General features: G+C 41.9%; 2 protein-coding genes across 5 annotated transcripts in view; both read right to left on the bottom strand.

Moving 5' to 3' along the window:
• The window catches only part of LOC115400507 (von Willebrand factor A domain-containing protein 5A-like), a 58,894-nt gene that overhangs the window by 1,202 nt on the left and 32,563 nt on the right, over window positions 1–25,129 (bottom strand). The gene's annotated exons all lie outside the window — the stretch shown is intronic.
• The window catches only part of LOC115400502 (von Willebrand factor A domain-containing protein 5A-like), a 49,396-nt gene that overhangs the window by 24,096 nt on the left and 171 nt on the right, over window positions 1–25,129 (bottom strand). For 2 of the 4 annotated variants that reach the window (XM_030108421.1, XM_030108422.1), the window contains exons 2-18: window positions 24,674–24,720; window positions 22,442–22,644; window positions 22,135–22,357; window positions 21,761–21,927; window positions 21,546–21,660; window positions 21,267–21,442; window positions 21,092–21,180; window positions 20,853–20,997; window positions 19,012–19,091; window positions 14,777–14,891; window positions 14,497–14,655; window positions 14,296–14,399; window positions 12,373–12,593; window positions 12,223–12,258; window positions 10,772–10,846; window positions 9,278–9,310; window positions 4,799–4,831 (exon numbers count right to left, since the gene is read on the bottom strand). In XM_030108421.1, coding sequence (XP_029964281.1) covers window positions 4,799–4,831; window positions 9,278–9,310; window positions 10,772–10,846; window positions 12,223–12,258; window positions 12,373–12,593; window positions 14,296–14,399; window positions 14,497–14,655; window positions 14,777–14,891; window positions 19,012–19,091; window positions 20,853–20,997; window positions 21,092–21,180; window positions 21,267–21,442; window positions 21,546–21,660; window positions 21,761–21,927; window positions 22,135–22,357; window positions 22,442–22,644; window positions 24,674–24,713 — 2,014 coding nt within the window. In that variant the 5' untranslated portion in view covers window positions 24,714–24,720. Of the gene's footprint in view, window positions 1–4,798; window positions 4,832–9,277; window positions 9,311–10,771; window positions 10,847–12,222; window positions 12,259–12,372; window positions 12,594–14,295; window positions 14,400–14,496; window positions 14,656–14,776; window positions 14,892–19,011; window positions 19,092–20,852; window positions 20,998–21,091; window positions 21,181–21,266; window positions 21,443–21,545; window positions 21,661–21,760; window positions 21,928–22,134; window positions 22,358–22,441; window positions 22,645–24,673; window positions 24,721–24,807; window positions 24,959–25,129 lie in introns of those variants that run through there. The other 2 variants (XM_030108420.1, XM_030108418.1) reach the window with 2 other exon arrangements.

Here is a 25,129-nt window from a genome sequence, read left to right as displayed (position 1 = left end):
CTCTTTTTGCATCATGCCACAAAGTTATTCTGCATTAATATACTGATTTATTTCATTTTTACAATGAATGAAGCAAAATAAAATAAACTGAAATGTTCTTAAAAGCCAACACTCAAGTGAACAACAGGGTTTCTGCAATCTGCTGTGGCTTTCTCAGTCTGTCACAGTGTTGTCTTACTATTTATTACATGTGAAATTTTGCCAAACTTACACTTCAAATTACCAAACAATGCCTGATTCTTGTACTAACTAGACTGAGTAGAAAAATTCAAGTTGCAGAAAACTGCCTTCAAATGTTCGCTACATGCAAGAAAACAATCAGGAAGACATTCAGGAAGAAATTCATTTTTCTTCATTGTTCATTCATCCATCTTCAAGACACTTGATGCAACTGCAGACGATGGGAAATGTCAGTCTCTCTCTCTCTCTCTCTCTCTCTCTCTCTCTCTCTCTCTCTCTCTCTCTCTCTCTCTCACACACACACACTCACACACACACACACACACACACACACACACACACACACACACACACACACACACACACACACACACACACACACACACGTGCTTGTTGTTCGACAGCAGGGTGTTGGAATGTCACGTTTGGTTGTTAGTGTTGATATACAAAAAGCATGGATTACCAAAAGTAATTATTGACTTTGAGTAACTTCACAGAAAAATGAACTCAATAACCAATCAATAATTACATGTCACTGACTGTGGATTACTGATACAATCATCGATTACGGGTGTAACAGATTGTTTAAAGTAAAACATAACGTAATTTATCCAAACGTAAAATTCTTAATTGGGTTAAAATGCGTTCTATAAATTAATAATACTAGACAATGAGATACTGGGGAATGTGTCAATCAGCTATTTAACCATCCAATTATTGACTCATAAGATTTTATTTATCAGTCTACAATGTCAGAAATACCTAAGTTAATGAGTATGGATAAATTACAGAAAATGATGTGTGACAATTTTGAATAGTGAATTAAATGAATTTGCGATTTATTCATTTATTTATCTATTAGAGATTGGATCCCCATTAGTTGTCACCAGGGTGACAACTCGTCTTACTGGGGTCCATAACTGCATAAAACAATTATCAATTTAGTAATAAGAACATGAGCAAAGTACACTAACAGTGAACAGAATAAACAGAATAAACAATCATAAAATGCAATACATAAAACCATCAAACAGTAGAATACAAGAAATAAAAAAAGAAAAAGGAACATATATACATATACATATACATATGTATATGTATATATACATACATATATATATATATATATATATATATATATATATATATATATATATATATATATATATATATATATATATATATATATATGTATACACACACAATTAAATAGAATGAAACCAGATAGAACAAGGCAATGCTACAATTAAAACATAAAACAAAAACAAAGACGAAAAATGCACCTACGATACAATCAAGCTTTAAAAATGTTCGTGACCATAGTTTTAAAAGCTTTTATGTTGTTCTCCTTTCTTATAGCTAAAGGTAACTTATTCCACAGATTAGCTGCCCTGTACATCTCTGTTTGCATTGCACCTGTTTGAGCCTTAGGAAGCGGTATGCAATCTGCCATATGGCGCCTAGTCAAATGAGTATGGCATTCATGAACGTAGGTAATTTTTTCATACAGAGGCCAAGGTTTCATTTTTATTCATATATTCTGAAAAAAACTCCAAGATTCCTCTGTAATCTCTTCTCCACATGTAGCCATGACAGACTCTGATGCATATAGTCAATGTGAGTCTGAAAAGGGCAGCGAAGAACCAAACGTGCGGCATTGTTTTGCAGAACCTGAAGTTTGTTAATATCTTTTTTTGTGGTACCCAACCATATTACTGAGCAATAATCCAGATGATATAGCACTAAAGACTGTGTGACATATTTGACTGATGAGTCAGTCATGAAATAAGCACATTGTCTAATAGCAGAAAGAGCTCTTCCCATTTATTAATTTAAAACAAAGAGAGTGGTCGCAGAGCCTTCCAGTGTAGGGCTCCATTTGATTGGAATAGGTTACCTTTATCCATTCGCGATGTAACATTTTTGGGTCCATTTCAATCCTTATTATTTTCACACCTTAAAGCTTCCTGCTTATGTTTTTATTTTATTTTTTTCCCCTTTGAACTTCCGTCAATGATGTGTCACCTGTTTTAGAATTCATGGAGGATTGGGGGGTGAGGGAACAAAGGAGCATGTCTGTCCTGTGTGTGTGTGTGTGTGTGTGTGTGGGTGTGTGTGGGTATGTGTGTTTATGTGTAAATGTGTGCATTTACACATAAACGCGAACAGTTATTGTAAATTGTGTTATATATGTGTGTGTTTATGGACCCCCTCGAAAACGAGATGCTACATCTCAAGGGGCATTCCATTAATAAACTTTAAACTTAATTAATAATTATAGCGCACTACCCAAACGAGTGTACAAAACTTCACCAAAACTTCTATCTCAAAAGGAATAAAAAAAGATTAACTTAAACTTGTTATTCTTCATCAAAAATCCAACTGCATTTAAAGGACAGTGAGGTGTGAAAATGAGCACTGGGCTGTTCCAACCATATCTTTGTCAGTAAATACACAAAAATCACGAGAAATCGTTGGTTTCAGTTAAGGAACGTTGATCAAATATGTCTATTCCTAAATTTCTATTAAGAAAAACACACAGCTAATAAGCCAACATTCAGGGTGTGATGAGATCTCGTGCCGCTGCAGCTTGAGATTGATATTTCTCATTCAAGTGAAAAGCCGTCTGGCAGGCACTGGGCAGAAGCCCATCAGACTGTGAGTTATACAAACTTCCATTTGTGACCTGTGGGTGGCAGTAATGGGCTTTTGCCACATGTAGTCTGTCAGAAACTGGCCAGAAGGAGGTGAAGGAAATCAGCAGTGGCAGTCGAGAACAGCCAGAGTGATGTCGGACTCTGAAAATATCAGCATTGAAGATGCCTCCACCACTTTTAAATTGTTTGCATTGCAGCATTTTGAGTCCCGGTGGAAATAACGACCGGCAACTGAGTGACAGTCAAGTCAAGGACAATCTGTAAGCACTGTCAGAAGATCGTACTGTACACCAGTGGTCGGCAACTGGCGGCCGCGAACAGTAATATTTGGCATATCTGAGAAGAAGTATCTGAGCGGCGTAGTGGTGGCTTGGAGAAATTCTGATAGGTTTAATTTGTGGGTTTAGCGTGGCTGTTTGCTGTTCTGCTTGTTGTTTTCTCTTCATCTTGTTGTTCAGTGATTATCGTGTTGCTCTCAGGAGTTAGGATGCAGCAGCTGATGGTCGCTCAGCTTTGAGGCGTTCAGGTCTCAAAGTTACAATCTGGCTCTTTTCAGATCAGAGGTCTTGTCAAACATTTATAAATGGTCACAGTCGGCACTTCTATATGTTTGGGTCTAAAGAAAAACGATCATTCACAACATTGAAATGGTCCTAAATTGTTGGCAATACAGAATTAGAATTATTTATTATAATGAGCTTTTACATTTTACACACATTCTTCTCTAAAAAGACAGTTTGTTTGACAATTTGTTGACTGCAGACAGCAGCCACAGGAACTCCAGGCTGGTATTGTCAGGTATTTCATAATTCAGCTTGTTTTTTTTTTCTTTACTCTACAAAGTGAAGCAGGAGACAGTGTAGTTATTAGCAGCAGTCTGTGACAAATACAAGTTACTTTTTCAAACCATGAAATTTCTGACATCATTGTTTTAACGTTCAAGATTGGATAGTTGCTTAGATTCTAATAAAAACATCTTTGATTGTGTGTGCCCCTGCGCGCTGGACCCAGTTTAATACGGCATTTTGGCCTACAGTCTCTTCTACCCATTAGTTGCCCATCGTGCTTAGGTCAAAAAAAAAAAGTGCATGTGCTCTCCGATGAGGGACGTTTAAGTAATAGTGGAAAGCACACGGAGATGGGCTCACCCAGGCCTGTGTGGCCGTCTCATCCACAACTCACTCCTCACACAACCTCCAAACGTTCACAAGCATTTTTCTATGTAATCATGAAAGTGTACAAAACTCAAAGGTCCCAGTGAGAAGGGAAATCACCATCTCACACTCCTCTTGAAGACAGTGTCTTCCTGAGATGGTTTGATCTGGGTGTTCAGAACTTCAACTACATAGATAATATATTTTCTTCCTTCCAGCAGCTTTCTGAAAAATAGACTTTCAAAATATTTTTCACATACCTACAGGTTGCCCAAAAAGCCTTCCCCTCATTTCCAGCCCTCTCAGAGGAATCTGTGTTTGATGCTCCCCTAACAAACCTTCTCAGTAATAAGGGATCAATCTCTCATGTTTACAAACAGATATTTATCCTTCATCCAGAGCCATAAGACACCATTAAAATTTAGTGAGAGGATGATTTGGGACAGGAGTTAGCTGAAGACATTTGGACAGACATCCTTAAATTAATACACAAATTTTCAATCTGTGCAAAACAGTTTTATTAGTTTTAAATGAGTTCACCATGCACACTGCACTAACTTAGTGACTCTTAGACCATTTTAAACTTGCTGTTTCTCATTGAATTCAGTCAGAATTATTTTCCATGCATGAAAGCCAAATCATTGCATCATTGATGTTCAGAAACTGAAAACACAAGGAGAAATATAAAAACTATGTCTAGTTTTTAGATTCCAGTATCAATTTCCATTGTAGAAAACACTACAGGTCAAATATGAAACACATGAGAAGCTTTCAGCGTTTAAATAATATTCTTTTTTTCTGACTTACTTGGTCGACGAAAAATGCGCCGCACTGCCTCAACTGCATTGAAAAAAGAACAAAAGATAACATCAGGACAACAGATGAGAGGAAGTCAAGAAAACATATCACTCCTCACATGATTCCCATTGCTGTGGTGGAAGATTTGACGTCTTCCCATCATGCTCCCCCACAAGCAGCAAACCTTGATAGTCCTGAACTGTCAGTATGTTGGTCAACTGCTGGTCTACAGTCTCAAATTGAGTCTGTGATCGTTGGGAGCAGTGGCCAAGGCTGGAGCCAAAATTGAAAGCAGGGATTTTAAAACAATCATTCAATAATAAAATGATTTGAAAAAAATCAAAAAGTGAAGCTGCACTCAAGAAAAAAACCTCATCTTTGCGATCTCATGGACATCACTCTTCTTGCAGTATTTTAATACTTCACAGTCTCTGAACATTCTGCAGTCTAGTTGTTAAGGAAAATGTTTTGTTACTAAATGGATGCTGGGATGTAACATCTTTTACTGATTAAAGTGTTGAGCAGTTTAAATGAGTGTTGGTGCCTTTTCGATGCAATTGCTGTGCAGCACAGGGAATCTTCATGTGTGTGTGTGTGTGTGTGTGTGTGTGTGTGTGGGGGGGGGGGGGGGGGGGGGGGGGCATGAACAATGTTATGATCCACAATCTGGTTAAAACCAGCCTCAAAAGACCTGCATAAAATTCATTCTGGAATGGACTATATTTTTCCGAAAAAGAGTGAAAGAATGTGAGATTGGTGGGGCAGACGTGTCAGACCAAAATGCCATGTGCTTCAGAATGAGTGTAAATAAGAGGAAACGACATACAGCATGGAGACTCAATAAATAATAAACAATGAAAAGAGAAGGTAAAAGAAGAAATTATAGAAAGAGGAACACAATAATGCAGAGGTAGACCAGACAATAATCTGGTATGCCTTGAAGATCAAAGAGGCAAAGTGACAGTCAAAACTCTTCATACAAACAAAAGTTAAATCAGCAACACAGATAGACCAAGATACACCTGTGTAAGGTCAAAAAACTATGAAAGATTTCTACATTTTCCCAAAAACTATCAAGAAGCAAAATCGCAATTAACTTTAGAAAAAAAAACAGGAATTAGAACTCAACATACACATCTTTGATGAAGATTGAAAGAATATGAGGAAAATGCACCAAATATCTACCAGTTTGCAAACATGCTGGGAGTTCTGGAAACATCTGAACACATTTTTTTATCACACCCAAGGTCAAGAGAGGCAAACCTGAAAGGCAAACCTGCCATGCTGGAGGGAATGAATACACACATATTGTGGGAATGCCATCAGATACAGACAGTTTGGAAGACGACATGTCTGTCACTGCAAGACAGACTGAGATATGATATATATATATATATATATATATATATATATATATATATATATATATATATATATATATATATATATATATATACATGACTGTCTCAGAAAATTAGAATATTGTGATAAAGTTCTTTATTTTCTGAAATGCAATTAAAAAAACAAAAATGTCATACATTCTGGATTCATTACAAATCAACTGAGATATTTCAAGCCTTTTATTATTTTAATATTGCTGATTATGGCTTACAGCTTAAGAAAACTCAAAAATCCTATCTCAAAATATTAGAATATTTCCTCAGACCAAGTAAAAAAACAAAATTATAACAGCAAAACAAAATCAAACGTTTGAAAATGTCCATTAATGCACTCAGTACTTGGTTGGGAATCCTTTTGCACAAATTACTGCATCAATGCGGCGTGGCATGGAGGCAGTCAGCTTGTGGCATTGCTGAGGTGTTATGGATGCCCAATATGCTTCAATAGCGGCCTTTAGCTCATTTGCATTGTTGGGTCTGGTGTCTTTCAGCTTCTTCTTGACAATACCACACAAATTCTCAATGGGGTTCAGGTCAGGGGAATTGGCAGGCCAATCGAGGACAGTAATGCCATGGTCAGTACACCAGTTACTGGTGGTTTTGGCACTGTAGGCAGGTGCCAGATCATGCTGGAAAATGAAATCATCATCTCCATAGAGCTTTTCAGCAGAAGGAAGCATGTAGTGCTCTAAAATCTCTTGGTACACAGCTGCATTTACTCTGGACTTGATGAGACACAGTGGACCAACACCAGCAGCTGACATGGCTCCCCAAACCATCGCTGACTGTGGGAACTTCACACTGGATTTCAAGCAACTTGGATTTTGCTCCTCTCCAGCCTTTCTCCAGACTCTGGTGCCTTGACTTCCAAATGAAATACAAAACTTGCTTTCGTCTGAAAAGAGGACTTTGGACCACTCTTCAACTGTCCAGTGCTTCTTTTCCATAGCCCAAGTCAGACGCTTTTTCCGTTGTCTTGAGTTCAGAAGTGGCTTGACCATGGGAATACGGCTATTGCAGCCCATTTCCCGGACACGTCTGTGAACAGTGGCTTTTGATACCTGGACTCCAGCCTCAGTCCACTGTCTTTGAAGCTCCCCCAAATTCTGGAAGCGGCTCTTCTTCACCATGCTGTTCAGCCTGCGGTCATCTCTCTTGGTTGTGCAGCGTTTCCTGCCACATTTCTCCTTTCCAACAGACTTTTTGTGAATGTGCTTTGAAACTGCACTCTGTGAACAGCCTGCTCTTTGAGAAATTTCTTTTTGTGTCTTACCCTCCTGATGGAGGGTGTCAATGATGGTCCTCTGGACAGCAGTCAGATCAGCAGTCTTCCCCATACTTGTGATTTAGTTTACGGAACCAAGCTGAGTGTTTTTCAAGGCTCAGGAAACACTTGCAGGTGTTTCGAGTTATTTAGACGATTCAAGTAATTAGTTAAATAGCCTACTAGTATACTTTTTCATGATATTCTAATATTTTGAGATAGGATTTTTGACTTTTCTTAAGCTGTAAGCCATAATCAGCGATAATAAAATAATAAAAGGCTTGAAATATTTCAGTTGATTTGTAATGAATCCAGAATGTATGACATTTTTGTTTTTTTAATTGCATTTCAGAAAATAAAGAACTTTATCACAATATTCTAATTTTCTGAGACAGTCCTGTATATATATATATATATATATATATATATATATATATATATATATATATATATATATATATATATATATATATATATATATATATATATATATATATATATCTAAATGACTACCGAATTGCCCTAGATGGGCCAATTTGCCAAAATGTTGAAGTATCGCTTTAAGGGTTAGGCATTCAGTTTTGATGGTTAGGGCTAGAGTGAGGGGCTAGGAAATGCATTATGTCAATGAATGTCCTCACAACATATAGCTTTACAAACGTGTGTGTGTGTGTGTGTGTGTGTGTGTGTGTGTGTGTGTGTGTGTGTGTGTGTGTGTGTGTGTGTGTGTGTGTGTGTGTGTGTGTGTTCGGGGGTCAGGGGGTGGCAATCTTGGTAAAGACCTGGTATTTTAAGTTATTGCAAATCATATTTCATGAAATGCAAAATTATTAATGTAAAATTATGCTTCTTGAAAAATTCTTGCAAAAAAAAAAAAAATCCCTGTCCCCCAGCTCGGGTCAGGATGATCATTACAGAGTACTTTTGAATTCATTTTTGTTTTTCACGCATAATGTGGTTAATTGTGATTAATCGCAGAAAAATTATGTGATTAATCACGATTAAGAAATGTAATCGTTGTCCAGCACAAAAATCTACACAATGGACAAACTGGCTTTGCCTGGGATGACAAGAAACACAGCTGGATGATAAATGGGTGAAATTTTTCAGGACCCTGGACAGCGACAGACAACTGAAAGCTCAAGTGGTGCATAGAAAGGATGGATGAAATAGAATGTAGCTGCCAGCAGGATACTGCCCTTTGATTTTTGTTTTTTATTACTCCTCAAATTTCATTGCCTGTTCTATGTTCTTGAACTGCATATGTTGTGTCTGTTATGAAAAAATGAAAAGAAAAACAAAAACTAAGAAAAAATTAAGTGAATTTTTTGTTGCAGTTGATGTTCTGGGAAGTTCTGTGAATGGCTCTGCTTTTCTTCACCTCTGCAACCAGCAAGATATAAACCCGACCTGATCAGTGTGCGCCATTTAACTGACCTTCCACGGCTTTCACAACAACACCTCCTCTCAAGTGTCTCACTTACTTATCTCTGTCTCTTCTGGTAAAAACTTGCCATGTACTACACTTTTCATCCTCTCAGTCACTGTGTGTGTGTTTCATGGTGATTCCCAAATCACCTTTTCAGCTAACTGGTGTTCAATGAATTCAGGAGTAAATATTTTCTCTGCATTTAAATTTAAACAGTGCACAGATCATCATTGATGTTCAGTATCTCAAAACAAGTGAAGCCATGGAACTCTGTCTAGTTTTTAGATTTTCAGCATCATTCTTCATTGCAGATAACAGTGCAGGTGAAATACTAAACATATGAGAGGCTTTAAATGTTAATTTTTTTTTTTTTTATTTGAGATGTGTTTACTTACTTGCTCGATGGAAAACCGTAGGCTTCGCATCACCTACATTGAGAAAAAAAACATCAGGTTTAACATCAGGACAGTAGGTGAAAGGAGGTCAAGAAAATATCAAATAAACTCGATCTTTTAGAATTTCTCCTCTTCTGACACGAACTCAATGAGCACAAAAACAGATTTTAGAAACACGGAGCAGTGTGAGCAGTTTAAGCACACCCTGCATCACCCTGTATTGCAGAATGAAGTTCTTTTTTGTTGGTTATTCGGGAGCTGAGGTTTCCAGCTGAATGTTTGTTGGGTAAGAGAGAGAATTTGATTGATTGACTGATTTGCCATGGATACATGTCCGAAACGGTTCTCCCTCTCCACCCTCACAAGGAAACCAAGATGTACCAGCCCAGATTTGAAGGGGCTGTCCACTGAAGAATCCAAAATGTGTGAGACAGAGGCAAGATCAAAAAGCAAGCAGTAAGTCCAATACGAGAAAATCACAAAACACAGGGAGCAGACACAAGGAAGTGCTGGACGTCTTCATGAGAACATGTGACACACAGAGGACCTGACACACAGAAGGGGAGATATTAAAGCTCGTGTCCGGAGTTTCCGTTTGTTTATCAATGTATGTATCTTTTTTTAACAGAGCTTAAATGTGTCAGTCTGGTTCAATACTACAATATAATATTAGCATAAGGCAATATAAAAATTTATTTATGAGCTCCGCCTTCGTCTCATAGACCCCCATGTTATCCGTAAAAGCGCCAGTCAGCTTCAGCCAACAGATTTTGAGCTTCCACTTTGTCGTGCTGTCAATCCACTTGTGCACGCAGCCAGAGAGCACGGCCACTCGCCCAGGCAGAGGTGAGCTGCCCGGCAGCCGCCACGCTTACCTCGGATATATCCACTGTCTGCTGAACATCCACCGTCAACCGCTAAACATGTAGGATGCTGTAGGACTCCGAAGCACTCATTTTCAGCCCACGGATAATTCGCGTGCACAATTAAAGGGGCGTGGCTTGGTAACTCAGAAAGCAGAGGGAGGGCGGAACCTCGAGACGTTGGATTAAAAAAAACCTCATTCTTTCAAAACTCCAGACACGAGCTTTAATACTCAGAGGGAGGAGAGAGACAGGAATGACAGGATAACTGGAAGTGAGGAGTGTCGACATACAGGAGAGACAGAAACAGACAAGACATGGACACCGGGTGGAGTTGAAAATGCACAAAGACTTCATGAAGAAACAGAGAGATTCCTGACAAGAGCACCATTCTTCATCTTCCCCCCAAAATAATAAGTATTGAAAGAAAGCAAGAGGATGACCCATCCAGCAGAGCACATCACGCTCTAACCTAAATTCCAAAGCATTAATATTGTAACACTCCAACTGTTATGAAAGGGAGGTATGTAATTTAATTTGGAAAACAACGTGGTGGAGTGTGCTTCAGTGTCCTGAGAGGAGTAACATCAATGTTTACTCAATGGAAAATGAACTTCTAGCTTAATCTTACATGCTTCAGAAAAGTGACGGCTCATTAGCAGCGCCGAGGGTCTGGATTTAGAACATGCCATGCTGACGTCCATCACTGGGAGAGAAAGAAAGAGAGAGATATTCAACTGTAAAATGAAAAATAACAATGAAACGAAATTCCAACACAGTAATATTGTAACACTCCAACTGTTATGAAAGGGATGTACGTAATTTAAGTGGGAAAACAACATGCTGTGAGATTCAGTGTCCTGAGATTGTAACATCAAAACATCCTGTTTTTATTCTGTTTTCTTTGTACGGTGACCTTGAGTGTCTTGAAAGGTGCCTATAAATAAAATGTATCATTATTATTATCATTATTATTACCTCCGCCAGGAGGTTATGTAATAATGTTGGTTTGTTGGTTGGTTTGTTAGCAAGATTGTGGAAAAAGTAATTGACAGATTGCAATGAAACTTTGTGGAAAGGTGGGTCTTGGGCTAACTTAGAATCCTTTGAATTTTGTTGATGATCCGGATCACTGTCTGGATCCAGGGTTTTTTTTTAAAGGATTCTTTATCATTGACAGATAGGGAGTCTTTCACATGGTTGGGCAGGCCCGCCGACAGGGGGCGACAAACGCCTGGTTCACACAGGATGGCTTCTTCCGACGCGGAAGTGGAAGCGCTGCGCACCGACTTTCAGATCGGTACCCCTGTTAACCTATCTGACGGTTCATACAGGAAGCGCAGGGGACCGTCGCGTGCGTAGCGGCTCGCACTGTGGACTGCGGCGCTCCACTCCTCTCTATTTTCTCCGCAAGCCGCGCACGCCGTGCACTGCCAGTTGTACAGCTGGACAGAGCAGATCGCACCACACAGGCAGTCGGGAACGGAAAATGCCAGAGAATCCGGTCCATTTTCAAATTAAAATGAAGTAAAATAACATAAATTATGTTGCTTTTCGGTTTTCCTTTTCAGATAAACACACACACACACACACAGGGAGAGAGGGCGACAGGGTGACAGAGAGAGACACCGCACGCTGCAGCGCTCCGCTCCGATCACACCCCTAATCACAGTGTTGTGTGATTATATATGGTGTTCTTATGGTTGTTGGTGACTGATTTGAGCTGTGGCGGAGGTCTGCGCTCTCTGAGTGCCAATTTCTAGTTATTATCATTATTACCTCCGCCAAGGAGGTTATGTAATCACGTCGGTTTGTTGGTTTGTTGTTGGTTGGTCTGTTAGCAACTTTACGGAAAAAGTTATGGACGGATTGCAATGAAACTTTGGGGAAAGGTGAGTCTTGGGTTAACTTAGAATCCATTAAATTTTGGTGATGATCCGGATCACTGTCTGGATGCAGGAATTTTTTATTGTTGTTGGTGACTGATTTGAGCTGTGGCGGAGGTCTGCGCTCTCTGAGTGCCAAATTCTAGTTATTATTATTAACATCAATGTCTGTTCATTTGAAAACAAAGTAACATACATGTCGCAGAGTGACAGGCCTTTCTCATCATCATTCCTGGGAAACAAAGAGAGAGAAAGAGACTGATCACCAACTCTACAAATGAAAAATAAAAACAAAAAAACTAATCACCCAAACTCGTAGGAAAACTGCTGTTGGAAATCCACTCACCAGGTGTTGGAACATTTCGACGCACCAAAGGTCCTTGGATCGCCTCGCCTTCACCTTTGTTGACAGCAATGAAGGCAGTGAAACAACTGCTCACTCCTGATTGGATGCTGAGAGCCACCACCTTCTCCTTCACTCCTGTGTGCTGCTCCCCTCTGCTCTCTCTTCCCTCCATCTCCAGAGAGCGAATCAGAGTCCGAGCTCCCAGCCTGTGGACTGTTAACCTGCAGACACATTTCACACCGTGTCTCCAACAAACTTCTTTTGTAAGTCACACTGTTTCACTGCTTTAAACAAAAGATCAAATTTGGTTCCTTCAGTTAGACCTGTACATGACAGCTACTAAAAACCTACCAAATAATTTACTGATCTGATGAAAAGATTATGGTTTTTCCATGAAAATTGGTTTTGAAAAGTGGTGAGATTAGACTTGTACTTGGAGCCCCATACTATGTAGAGTTCTGCATCACCTCACAGGGTCCCAGATACGAGTGAAACACACTGAAGGAGACCCACAGACACCTGACTGAGACCAACAAATATCGAGTCCCTGCAGTGACGGCAACTCCAATCGGTCAACGGGTTCCTGCCTCTCAAATACCTTGAATCAGAGTAAGGCTGAAACAACAACATGGAAGCAGTCATAACCAATGATGAGTGGAGACCTGCCAGTGAGGCTCCACAGGAGGCTGTATATTGTAATGTACATACGACTGGATGCAAAAAAGAAATACTGCAGATATTCAGCAAGCTTGCCAGTATTTTTGTGTGTCTGTGTCGTTACTGACAGCACCTTCAGTGGCAGATAGCTGCAGCCTCCATCCAGGATGCAACACTACCAAATGTCATTAATACCCTAGTACCCCTTCACAGTGACGTACTGAGTCCGTCGAGGTCTGTGGATGGCCACGCTCAGCAGTGCATGATGGTGCACGCTTGTACGAAAAGCGGTAACCTGATTCACAACGGACTACATACTGCCGTAGAAGGCAAATTGTCTGGTTCATGACGATGAATTGCATTGTGAAATGATGCAAAATGAATAACATCACAGCCCAAAGCCTTCTGAGATTGTCCAAAACATTTTTTTCAAAAATTGAAACATGTTTAATGTTTTGTTGCATACTGTGGCAGACTGGATGGTGCAGGGTTGTACATTAACAATCCCAGATCAATCTACTATTTGTGGGATCATACGTGGCATTTCATTTTTTCCTACAACTGTGTACTTTCTTGTCGGCGTTCACCATGAGCGCTCAGAGATGCATGTCACACTCCTGCCGCATGCTGCAGATTAATCTTGGACAGTTGATGTATAAATATGCACCATCTCGGACTGCAGTTGGTTCCTGCGGTCATCTGCAGACCTTTGCGGACTCAATACAGCAGAGTGACAGGGGCATCAGGAACTGCATTTTTTGAACTCTCAATATTGAGAGTATAGATACGATGGAAAAACTGAACTTTTACTTTGAGAGTCAGAGAATGGCATTTAGAATAAAACTGGCAGAAATGGGCTGTATTCAAGGTCAAATCACTTCCTCAAGGCACAACAAAAACATAAAAAAAAACCTCCCCCAATGTGTCTCAATTTAGATAGTTTTTCTTGGGTTTTATTTTTTCTCCTTTGTTGTTGATTGCGTTGGTTATAATTAAAATTTGAAAATGGTAAAATAAAAAGTAAAACAAAAAACCTTCCTCTGCCAGTCAAACATAATCCATTTTCAATTTCTGTAAATATGTATATATTTGAACTTTTTAAAAAGTTTGAAAACTTTGATGCTGTAAATATTGCAGTGTGTTTATTTACTGTTTTTACTGAGTCTTTTTCTCATTAAATACCAATCCTGTGAAAATATGATTTTTTTTCTTATCTCGGCCTTCTGTACAATGTGGAGCTGCTGTGATGACTGAATCCTGCTTTACCCAGTATCTTCTTCAGGTTTCAGGCTGAAGTGCAGCTGGTTCTGAGTGGGATGACCTGCCAGGCTGTACTTCACCATCACACAGCCCTCTGCAGCCTCGGAGCTCTGACACAGTATGACAGAGGAGGAACACACCATCATTCACTCTGTAATGTACATCTAATGAAATCAAAACATTTTCATGACAAGACGGAGCTCATACCTGTCCACTGAGTTGGCCGTAAACCAGTAACTGCTGACCCTGGAACAGTGCTGTGATTGGTGGAGAGAGGACAGTGACAGACACGTCCTTTGGTAAATCCCATGTGATGGAAATGTCCATCACAGCCGGCTGCAGAGCGAACCGCAGCGACTGCATCACCTGAAATATTCAGATGAAAACTGTTTGTAGGAGATGCTTCACTTTTGTCGTGACCACAATCTCAAACACATGTACTGTTTCATGATGTGATGTGACGGATCGTCTGTGTGTGTCGTTCTACCTTTGGCTGCATCCTGTCACTTCCTGTGATGAACTGAGCATGACCCCCTCCCTCTTTGGCCAAGCCATTGATGAGAGCAGAGCTGGCTCCTTCCCCGATCCCGAAGGAGAAACACCTGCAACACAACAGTTTTCTTCCACAATTAAAAGATGTTTTATTTTAAGAGCTGCACTCCCAGATCTGGGTACCGGTGGTGGATGAGATTCGCCCTGAGTACTTAAGTGTCTGGATGTGCAGGGACTGTCTTGGTTGACACGTCTCTGTAGCATCACGTGGCGGTCAGGGACAGCACCTCTGGACTGGCAGACTGGGGCAGTGGGGGGGGGGCAACTTCGTATTCCTGCATGTCTTCAATGTGTCTTCACGTCAGCACACCAGATAGTAATGATTGCCTCGTTCTCAGGCTTTCTGCAGAGCTTCATCATGAAGCATTCATTAAACTGAGGTGTGTTGAAGCAGCGGAACATTGAAAACATGTGGGATTGTGGTCTTCGAGGACTGGAATTACCCACCCAAATTACTCACCGGTTCTGTTCATAATTTTTCTGGACAGAATTTCGAGATGCAGCCAGGGGACAGAGGGGGTCTTTTTCAGGGACCATGGAATTTTGTCTTTGCTTTGCAGATGACGTTATGTTGTTGGCTTCATCAAACCTTGACGTATAGCATGCACTGAGGTGGTTTGCAGCCCAGTGTGAAGTGATGGGGACGAGGATCAGAACCTCCAAATCTGAGGCCATGGTCCTCAACCGGAATAAAGTGGTCTGCTCTCTCGGAGTTGGTGGAAATATAATGGCTCAGGTGGAGGAGTTCTGGTATCTTGCCGTTCTGTTCAGAAGTGACATCCTCTGCAGGCTGCTCTTAGAGGTACTGGAGGCAGTCGGTCCCCGGGTCACCAAAATGATAAACCTTTCTCTGTCATCAGGTGTGTTTCCAAATGCCTTCAAGCATGCCATTGTGGAGCCTTTACTTAAAAAAGGAGGTTTAGACTCGGCAGACTGAAATAATTATAGGCCTATCTCTAAGCTGCCATTTTTGTCAAAGATTCTTGAGAAGGTGGTCTGCAATCAGCTGTCTTCCTACCTCGACCTACCTCTTTGACAAATTTCAATCTGGCTTCCGTAAGCACCACTCCACGGAAACAGCCCTACTGAAAGTGTCCAGCGACATAATGATGTCTGCCGATTCGGGTAAATGCACTGTGCTAGTTCTCTTGGATCTGTCCTCAGCTTTTGACACTGTTGACCATCAGGTCCCGATGAATCGATTAAGGGACCATGTGGGACTGTCGAGGTCGGTTCTCCAGTGGTTCACCTCATATTTGTCTGGACGTAGCTTTTGTGTGTTAACAAACCAGGTTAAATCAGAGTCCATGAATCTGGTGTGCGGGGTGCCGTAAGGCTCCGTCCTGGGCCCTTTTTTTTTTTTTTTTATTGTACTTGATCCCCCTGGGTAAGACCATCCAAAGGTTCAAGGATGTTTCTTACCACCTGTATGCTGACGACATCCAGCTCTATTGTTCTTTTCAGCTGGATGAGATAAAGAAGCTCGATTCCTTCTTCCATTGTTTGGCAGAAATAAAACAATGGCTCAGTGAAAACTCTCTTCAGCTCAATGCAGACAGAACTGAAACACTCGTTGTTGCCCCTGATGCCTCAATTCCAGGGATCAAACAGTACCTTGGTGACTTAGGGAAGTCTGCGAATTTGTGCCTTAGAAATCTGGGTGTTTTCTTCGATAAAGACATTTTTCTTGTGCAGCACTGCAAGCAGCTAACAAGAAACTGTTTCTTTCAACTAAGAAATATCTCTAAACTTAGGAAAACGGTATCATGCAACAATCCAGAGCTCATAATTCATGCCTTTGTTTCTTCACGTTTAGACTATTGTAACAGCCTGTTTTCATGGCTGAACAAGAAGGAGCTTTTGAAGCTGCAACTTGTACAAAACTCTGCAGCGAGCATATTGACCAGCACAAACAGGTGGACTCGCATATCCCCCATTTTAAAGGAGTTTCACTGGCTACCAGTCTCTTGCTGAGTAAATTTTAAGATTTTGGTTTTAACCTTTTGGGCCTTGCATGGCCAAGCTCCTTCTTACATCTGTGACCTGCTCCAGCCTTACTCCCCTGCGAGGGTTTTCAGGTCTGCGGATCAGAATTTGATGATTATATGTGTCACATACTCGATTTATGACCAGAGAAGCCCGATCATACCAGGCCGTTGCTCCCAGGCTCTGGAATGATCTCCCGCTCTTTCTCTGCTCAGTTGCGTCTGTTGACACTTTTAAAACACAACTTAAAACCGTTCTGTTTTCCCAAGCATTTGCTTAGCTTTGCGGGCCTGTATGCTCTCCTTTTAATGTTGACTATTTTATCTGCATTTAACTGTTGTTTTTATTGTTGTCTTATATATGCTTTGAAGCACTTTGTGGCGTTCTGCCTGTGAAAGGTGCTATATAAATAAAAATTACTGACTTACTAAGTGGGGGAAGAATGGAGCGTGAGATTGAGAGATGGATCGGTGCAGCGTCTGCAGCGATGCGGTTGTTGTATTGGGCCATTGTGGTGAAGAAGGAGCTAAGCTGAAAGGCAAAGCTCTCGATTTACATGAAAATCTACACCCCCACTCTCACCTATGGACATAAGCTTTGGGTCCTAACCAAAGAGACGAGTGCCCGAAATGAGCTTCCTGAGCTCAGAGTAGAGCCAAGACTCCTCCACATCGAGAGGAGCCAGCTGAGGTGGCATAGGCATCTGTTCAGAATGCCTCCTGAACTGGAGGTGTTCCACACATGTCCCACTGGGAGGAGACCCCAGAGAAGACCTGGGACAAGCTGGGAATGCTTTGGGATCCTCCCAGACCAGCTGGAGGAAGTGTCTGGGGACAGGGAAGTCAGGGTATCCCTGCTTACAGTGTGTTTCCACCAGATGCGACGCAAATTTTTCAGGTGATGAGATTACATACAAAGTCAATATAATGACGCGATTGTTGCTCAATCTCGAGTGGCAGGCGATGAACGGCGAGCGTTTCCAGCGATTCGCACACACACACACACACACACATACACACACACACACACACACACACACACACACACACACGCACACACACACACACACAGGACTGTGGGACAAACAGAAGAATCCTGCCCACTGCTGCTGTGCAGGAGACGGTGATAGTGCTGCGCTAGACGCACGAGTTTTATCGCTGGTGTGTGAATTCATTCGCGTGACGTGTCACACTGGTACAAATATGCAACACAAAACATCCTGCAGAAACATCACAGCCCTCCTCATCACCGTCTCCTGCACAGCAGCAGTGGGCAGGATTCTTCTGATGTTTGTCCCACAGTCCTGTGTGCACCCGGCTGTCTGTGTGTGTGTGTGTGTGTGTGTGCATGTGCGCACGTACTGAGCGATGATGCGGTTTTGTTCTTTTTTGTTTTTGTTTTTATGACTGTTTTTACTGTTCAGCACTGCATTGTTTTTATGAATATGAGAAGTGCTTTTACAAATAAAGACTGAGATTGAGATGGCTCCGCCTGCCACCATCGCTGCTCTGTATTTGGCATGTGGAAGTTAGCCCTGGCTGCAGTCGCTTCTGGATGCATGCTGCCCTATGGAGGCGGTATGAGCTCAGTGAGTTCCACCGTCTTCTGCAGGAGCTGCGCCTGGACGGCCGTTTCCAGCGCTACTTCAGGCTGATGCCCGGTTTCCACCAGAAGCGGTGAACACGCGAGCACGCCGCTCACCGCAAGCCGCTCGCCTTGGCATCACGCCCACTGTTTTGCACGGTCGGAGTCCTGCATGCCCTACGTCAGCACGTCCGTGAAGACCTCCAGGCTGATAGGCTGTCCTGGCGCGAATTCGGTTGAAAAGTTCAATTATTTCAACTCGAGCGATGAGTGATGAAGCGGCGGGCTTCAGGCGGTGAGCGGTGGGCGGGGCCGACTGGCAGTGTAAGTCGAAAGGCGCGTGGATTTTTCGCTGGAAACGCTCTCCGCCGGCCGCCCACCATGTCATTGCTCGCTGTCCGCCGCCCGCCGCTCAAGATTGAGCGACAATTGCGTCATTACATTGACTTTGTTTGTAATCTCATCGCACAAAAAATTTGCATCGCGTCTGGTTGAAACACACCGTTAGTCTGCTGCTCCCGCAACCTACGACCCGGTACCAGATAAGCGGCAGATAACGAATGGATGGATGGATGGATGGATGGATGGATGGATGGATACCTGTGGGAGGCTGAATTCTTCTTCACCAGATCAGTGACTTCTTTAGTGTCTCCCACTTCTCCATCAGTGAAAATAAACAGCTGAAAAAGAAAGTTTGAAGAAACACAACTCAGCCACAACACTGGACAGAGTTCAACTTCTGTTAGGAAGAAAAAAAAAAACCAAAAACAATTCAATTTCCGGGCAATAGCTGTTGTGCAAACACGGTCAACAACAACAGCTCTATCGTCTGTTGTGTTTTCAAATATAAAAATATAAAAACCTATGAACGATAAATATAATAAAATGTGCGCTGTGTTGTTGTCGATGGATGGTCAACCATTCACAGTCATTTCAATCACTTCAAGATTCAGAGAGACAAACTGGTGATGGCTAGTCAGCCTGACATAGTAGTGGAGGATAAACACGAGAAGAGAGCAGTAGTGATCGATGTAGCAATCCCCAGTGACAGCAACATCAGACAGAAGGAACACGAAAAGCTGAAGAAATACCAAGGGCTGAAAGAGCAGCTGGAGAAGATTTGGGGTGTGAAGGCAACAGTGGTACTCGTAGTGATCGGGGCACAAGGGGGATTAACCCCCAAGCCAGATGCATGGTTCCAGGAAATACCGGGAACAACATCTGAGATCTCTGTCCAGATCCTGCGCAGAACCCTCAAGCTGTCTGTAGCTACTGTAACTACACGTACAGACAGTATGTTGAGAACAGGTCGGTACTTATTAAGAAAATTAGTATCTAAATTACTCTTCTTCAGAAGGGGCTTCCCCACCGCCGTTTTAAAGATGAGGGGAAGACACCTGTCTGAAGAGAGAAATTCAAATTGAGAAATTTTTGCTCAAAGAAGCCATTAAATGACCTTAAAGTGATGTGGGAATGGATCTAAAAGGCAGACTGTTGGTTTTACTTGGGAGAAAACTTGACCAAGAGCCCTCGCATCGACCAGGTCAAAACTGTCCAGTGTTTCCTCAGACATGGACAACGGTTCAGCTGTGTTCACTGATCAAACTTGTTGAGGGAAAAGACTGGACCTGATGTCCATGATTTTAGTTCTGAGGTGGTCTGCAAAGTTCTCACAAAGTGTGTCTGACAGTGCCTGTTAAAATGTTGAAGGTGGTTGACCCTGAATTCGAGGGAGGGTAGGGATGGATGGGGTTTGATTCTGATTTTTGTTGTTATTATTGTGAAAATCAAAAACAATAAAAGACCTTGGTTAAAAAAAAGAAAATTGTTGAAGGTGGAGAAGAGGAACCCAGGGGTTGTTTTAATCATCTGGGATCATTTGAAAGAAATGGGAAGTTTGTGCTTGTTTTACTGCAATATTGTAGATTTTGAGTTGTTGACGTAGGATCTCAGTGTACCATCAACTTGGATATACCCACTGTCTGCTGAACATCCACCGTAAACAGCTAAACATGCTTGCGGACTCGGAGGCACTCATTTTCACCCCATGGAAAATGCACGTACACAATTACAGGGGCGTGGCTTGGTCGCTCACTAAAGTAGCGGGAGAGCGGAACCTCGAGACGTTGGATTAAAAAAAACTCTCATTCTTTCAAAACTCCGGACACGAGCTTTAAGTTGTCCTTTTAATGTTTTCGTTAAACATGGAGTGACTGAGTCCAGGCTGGGTTTCAGTTCACTGTTAATATTGTTAATGATAAAATCAAAGGGTGCAGGTAAAGTTACATTTTACACGCTTTGTAAAACTGAAACCTACAAAAGACATCACTCTGTGTGCGAGCGTGAATGCGGTTCAGCGCGCGCGCGCGCGCGCGCGCGCGCGCGTGTGTGTGTGTGTGTGTGTGTGTGTGTGTGTGTGTGTGTGTGTGTGTGTGTTTTACTTGTCTGGGCTGACTGGGAATGCAGGGCTGCTCATAAATATGCTTGAGAGGCTCCAAAATTTCTGTTCCTCCCAGATCTGCCTCCATCGTCCCAACTATCTTCAGGGCCTCCTCCATGGTCTGCTGACTGTACTCCACACTTTTACTGCAATCACACAGACACATGCACAAGTAATGTGTTCATGACTCTTCTTCAAACCAAAGACACACTTTGAAAATATAAATGAGGATGTATTCACGGGAAGATGTGCTCATAGCTGGATCCAAAACTGTAGATGTTGAAATAGCAGCCCATTGGTAGACTCTTCAACAGCAGCAGCAGCGTTTCCTACAAGAAAGATTCAAACCAGGTGAAGATCACTGTATAGACAGACAATGAAAGAGTTAATGACACCAAGAACAAACAATAAATACCCTTGCACTGCTTATGCGAGTCTGATTTCTGTCTTTGTTGTTCATTGGGTCCTCCATACTTCCAGATCGATCCACGAGTAACACAAACTCTCCACAGGAAGCCACTGAAGACATGACAGACTGAGGAAACTCAGGGAACAGGCTCACCATCACCACTGGATCACCCATCAGAGTGCCTGAAACACAGCACAGAAAAGTCAACGACAATCACTTTGTTGCTTGGAGGATGAAGACACAACAATCTTTCTTCCCATGCTAACTACAAACATTTGCACTCACCAGGTTTTGCAGAGGCCTGTCCTGCTTCCACCACAGCAGTGGGCTGGTGGGCATCTTTGTAATATATCAGCACTTCAACATCTCTGTCAAACTTGTGTCCTGCACCCAGCTTCACCTGCAGGGTACAAATATATGATGATGAATAATGATATGATGCCTTCTTTTCACTGAAGAGGATCCAACACACACAGTGGACACATCAGCACTCCACCTACCGTGGCCTGGGTTTGGTCTGTGTTCAGGAACTGGAGAGGATTCAGGGAACAGCTGGACTCCACTTTAGAGATGGGACGAGGAGAGGACACTCGAGCAGAAAAAGACAGACTGTAAGGAACCAGAGAGGCTGGAACAGAGTTCACCTGGACGGCTGGAGCTTCACTACCTGAAAACAACATGAGAAACAACTGGAAATGAGAAGAATTCTGTTTGAATACGGAGATTTGAGAAGACAGCAGCTTCAGATAGAACTACTACATACCACATGACTGTGAAGAAATGAAAATATAATACATTCACAGCAACGCTTTTTTTTTTTGTCATGAAGTCATTTGTACTTTTGTGTGCATCAGCGTCTCTCTGGTCTTCCTACCCTGAGGTGTGTATCGAGGGTTGAGCACAGCAGGCAGACAAAACCTCAGCCCCTCATCAGCCTGCACTGCCAGCTCAGTGACGTACTCCAGCCTGATGGAGGCGCTCTCTCCTGGAGGCAGACAGCCCACCCTCATTGAGAAAACATCTGGACTCTGATCACTCTCCTCCAGCAGGAAAGCCTGCTGACCGGAGCTCAAAGCATCATCATACTCCTCACGAGCCTGCAGGACAAGAGACACATGTGAGCCACATTCACTCCCACTGCTGGATGTTGTCCTCAGTCAGTCTGGACCTGCTCTGCTCACCTCCTGTTTCTCCTTCACCTCAGCCACAATCTCCTTCTGTCCCATCTTGGCACTGAAATGACAGACAGCGGCATCTCCAGGCAGAGGGAAGACAAAAACCGCCTCGATGGGTTTGTCCTCTTTGTTCTGGTAGTTCAAAGTGGAGACCACTGTAGCCACATGGTCCCTCACCTCCAGCTCCACCTCAATGCTCTTCAGAGGGACTGACAGAGAAACACAGTCACAACCAGAAATATTTCCACCACAAAGGCAGGGCTCAGTAATTTATACATCACCATTCAGAGACGAATGACATGCAATGCACAGTAGTTTACAAGGAAATAAAGCAAATATATTCAAACAAGGTGATTAAGGAAAGCTACAAAGGAGGATAAATATGAAGTAAAAACTTTAACTGCAATAAAGAAAGAGGCAATAAAATACAAATATATTGTTCAATGGAAAGCCTGAGCAAGCAATAGTGCTGTCACGCATGATTTAAAAGAAGTTTGTCAGCAATTTGTCAGCAGTCTGGTGTTGAAGAACACAGGTTTCACAGGTGCAGAACCCCAATCCCAAACCCAGCCAATAAAAATGAGGCTGAAATCAACATTTGATTCACAGCTCCCATTCAGCATTGAAGGGCAAAGTGAAGGAGAAGTATTTTCACATTTGGAGCTGCTATTTATCCATTCTCTGTACTATGTATTAATGTAAAACGGTTATACATTAAAATGATAAACGTGGTTTTTCTAAAACCAAGTTTAACATTTTAACTGAGACAAAAACTTTGCCAGACAACCAATATTGAACGTCTACAACCTTTAAAGGTGCTGTAGGCAGAATTTTGCAAGTCAATGCTAATTTTTCTGTGTTTTCTTTGGATTAAATGTTAGAGTATCCATTGACAATCCTTTAGGAGTGTAGCATAATTGCACTACCGTGAGGGCGCAGCATTTTCATCTGTCTCTGTTCTGAGCTGAAAAGGAATCTTGACAGCTCCAGGTATCTTTGACCAATCAGAAGAGCCCCTGAGGCTCTAACCGTGATTGTCAAGGGGCGCTCGTCCCTGTGGGAGGGGCTTAACTTGCGCAAAGGCGTGATGTCAGAGAAAACAGGAAAGGATTGGCTGTGCTGGGTTTCAAATTGCCATCTTAGATGGGTCAAATCGCCATCTTGCTTAGGTAACCCTAAGCAAGATGGCGGAGATCCGGAATCCTGCCTACAGCACCTTTAAGATACTTGTAAAAATGAAAAAATAAAATAAAATAAAAGAGCAAGTTTAACAGTAATCTTCACATTGAACGAGGTCCAGATCGTACATAGATGTCTCAGGTCTGGACGAGATTCTAAAGATGATTAACTATCATGAAAACACCGTTTATGATGTGTGAAACCTTTCTTTGATTTATGAAAACGGATAAATAGCCTCTCCAAATGTGAACATATTTCCCCCTTACTTTTCCGAATTGGAATATGTGAATTGGAAGCTAACTTAGGGTGACCATACGTCCTCTTTTACCTGGACATGTCCTCTTTTTACGTCCTGTTCGGGGTGTCCGGGCGGGTTTTTTAAATTCAAGGAAATGTCCGGGTTTTACTGTTTCTAATAGCACGTGAACGTAAATTGACCAGCGCTTTGCACACAATACTGTGATAATACTTTGTTGCGCGCCTTGTGAGCCGATCTGCGCCACGCGCTCACACACACACACACACACACACACACACACACACACACACACACACACACACACACAGCGAAGAGAAGAGAAGCAGGATGAAGAAAACAAAGATTAAAAGTATGTATCTTTTTTGTTTGTTAAGTTAGTATTTTGTTGAGAGTCTTCTATTCTTCTCTTATTCCAGTTAAGAAATATATTGTTGAAGCTGGATTTTTGTAACAGAAGAGTTCATATTTAGAACATATTAATATTTGTAAAGAGTCTAAGAGAGCTATTATTTTGTTCCAAGTTTTTACATTTCATTTTATGTTGTTAAAGAAGTTAGTTTTGCATCATTGGAGCATAATAAAGCATGTTCATCAACCTCCAAGAAGCCTATCTGAATTTCTGAATTTGTGTGTTGAGCACCAACCCCCGCCCCCCCCCCCCCCCCCCCCCCCCCCCCCCCCCGGTCCTCTTTTTTTGAAATTCAAAATATGGTCACCCTGGCTAACTTCAACCTCGTCCAGTAAAAGCTATGAAAGAGTCCCAGATAACATCCAGTGATGGATGTGGGTCAGCTCTGTACCTGGTTCCTTCTTCAAAGTCAACAGACCACAGCGGTTCATCTTGTGTCTGCAGGAAAACAGATACAAGTGATTTGGTGTCAAGACTGTAATATTCTGATAAAATATATTAATTTAATCTAAAAAACAGTCATACCTATATGCTTTACATATGATTGGTCTATAGTGTCACGTGACCACGCCTGTCCTACGTATGTTGAACGTGAGCTCCACCTGCTGTCTACCTGTTCGTTGCACACTCTGCTCAGTGAAAGCTCAGACTGAACACAGTCGCTGTTGTCTTGGCCCCTATGTACACTTACTTAAAAAAAACTACAAACACAACAAAGAAAGTGATTAGGCTGGAAATTTTAACATGAAATAAAATACAGATAAACAATACATACTATAGCACCTTTCTTCAGTTTTGTATGTTATTTACAATGTAAGCACACATGAACATCTTCTAATTTCACTAG

This window comes from Salarias fasciatus, chromosome 14, assembly GCF_902148845.1.
Source record: "Salarias fasciatus chromosome 14, fSalaFa1.1, whole genome shotgun sequence".
Classification (NCBI taxonomy): Eukaryota; Metazoa; Chordata; class Actinopteri; order Blenniiformes; family Blenniidae; genus Salarias; species Salarias fasciatus.
This window is presented reverse-complemented; position numbering and strand designations above follow the sequence as displayed.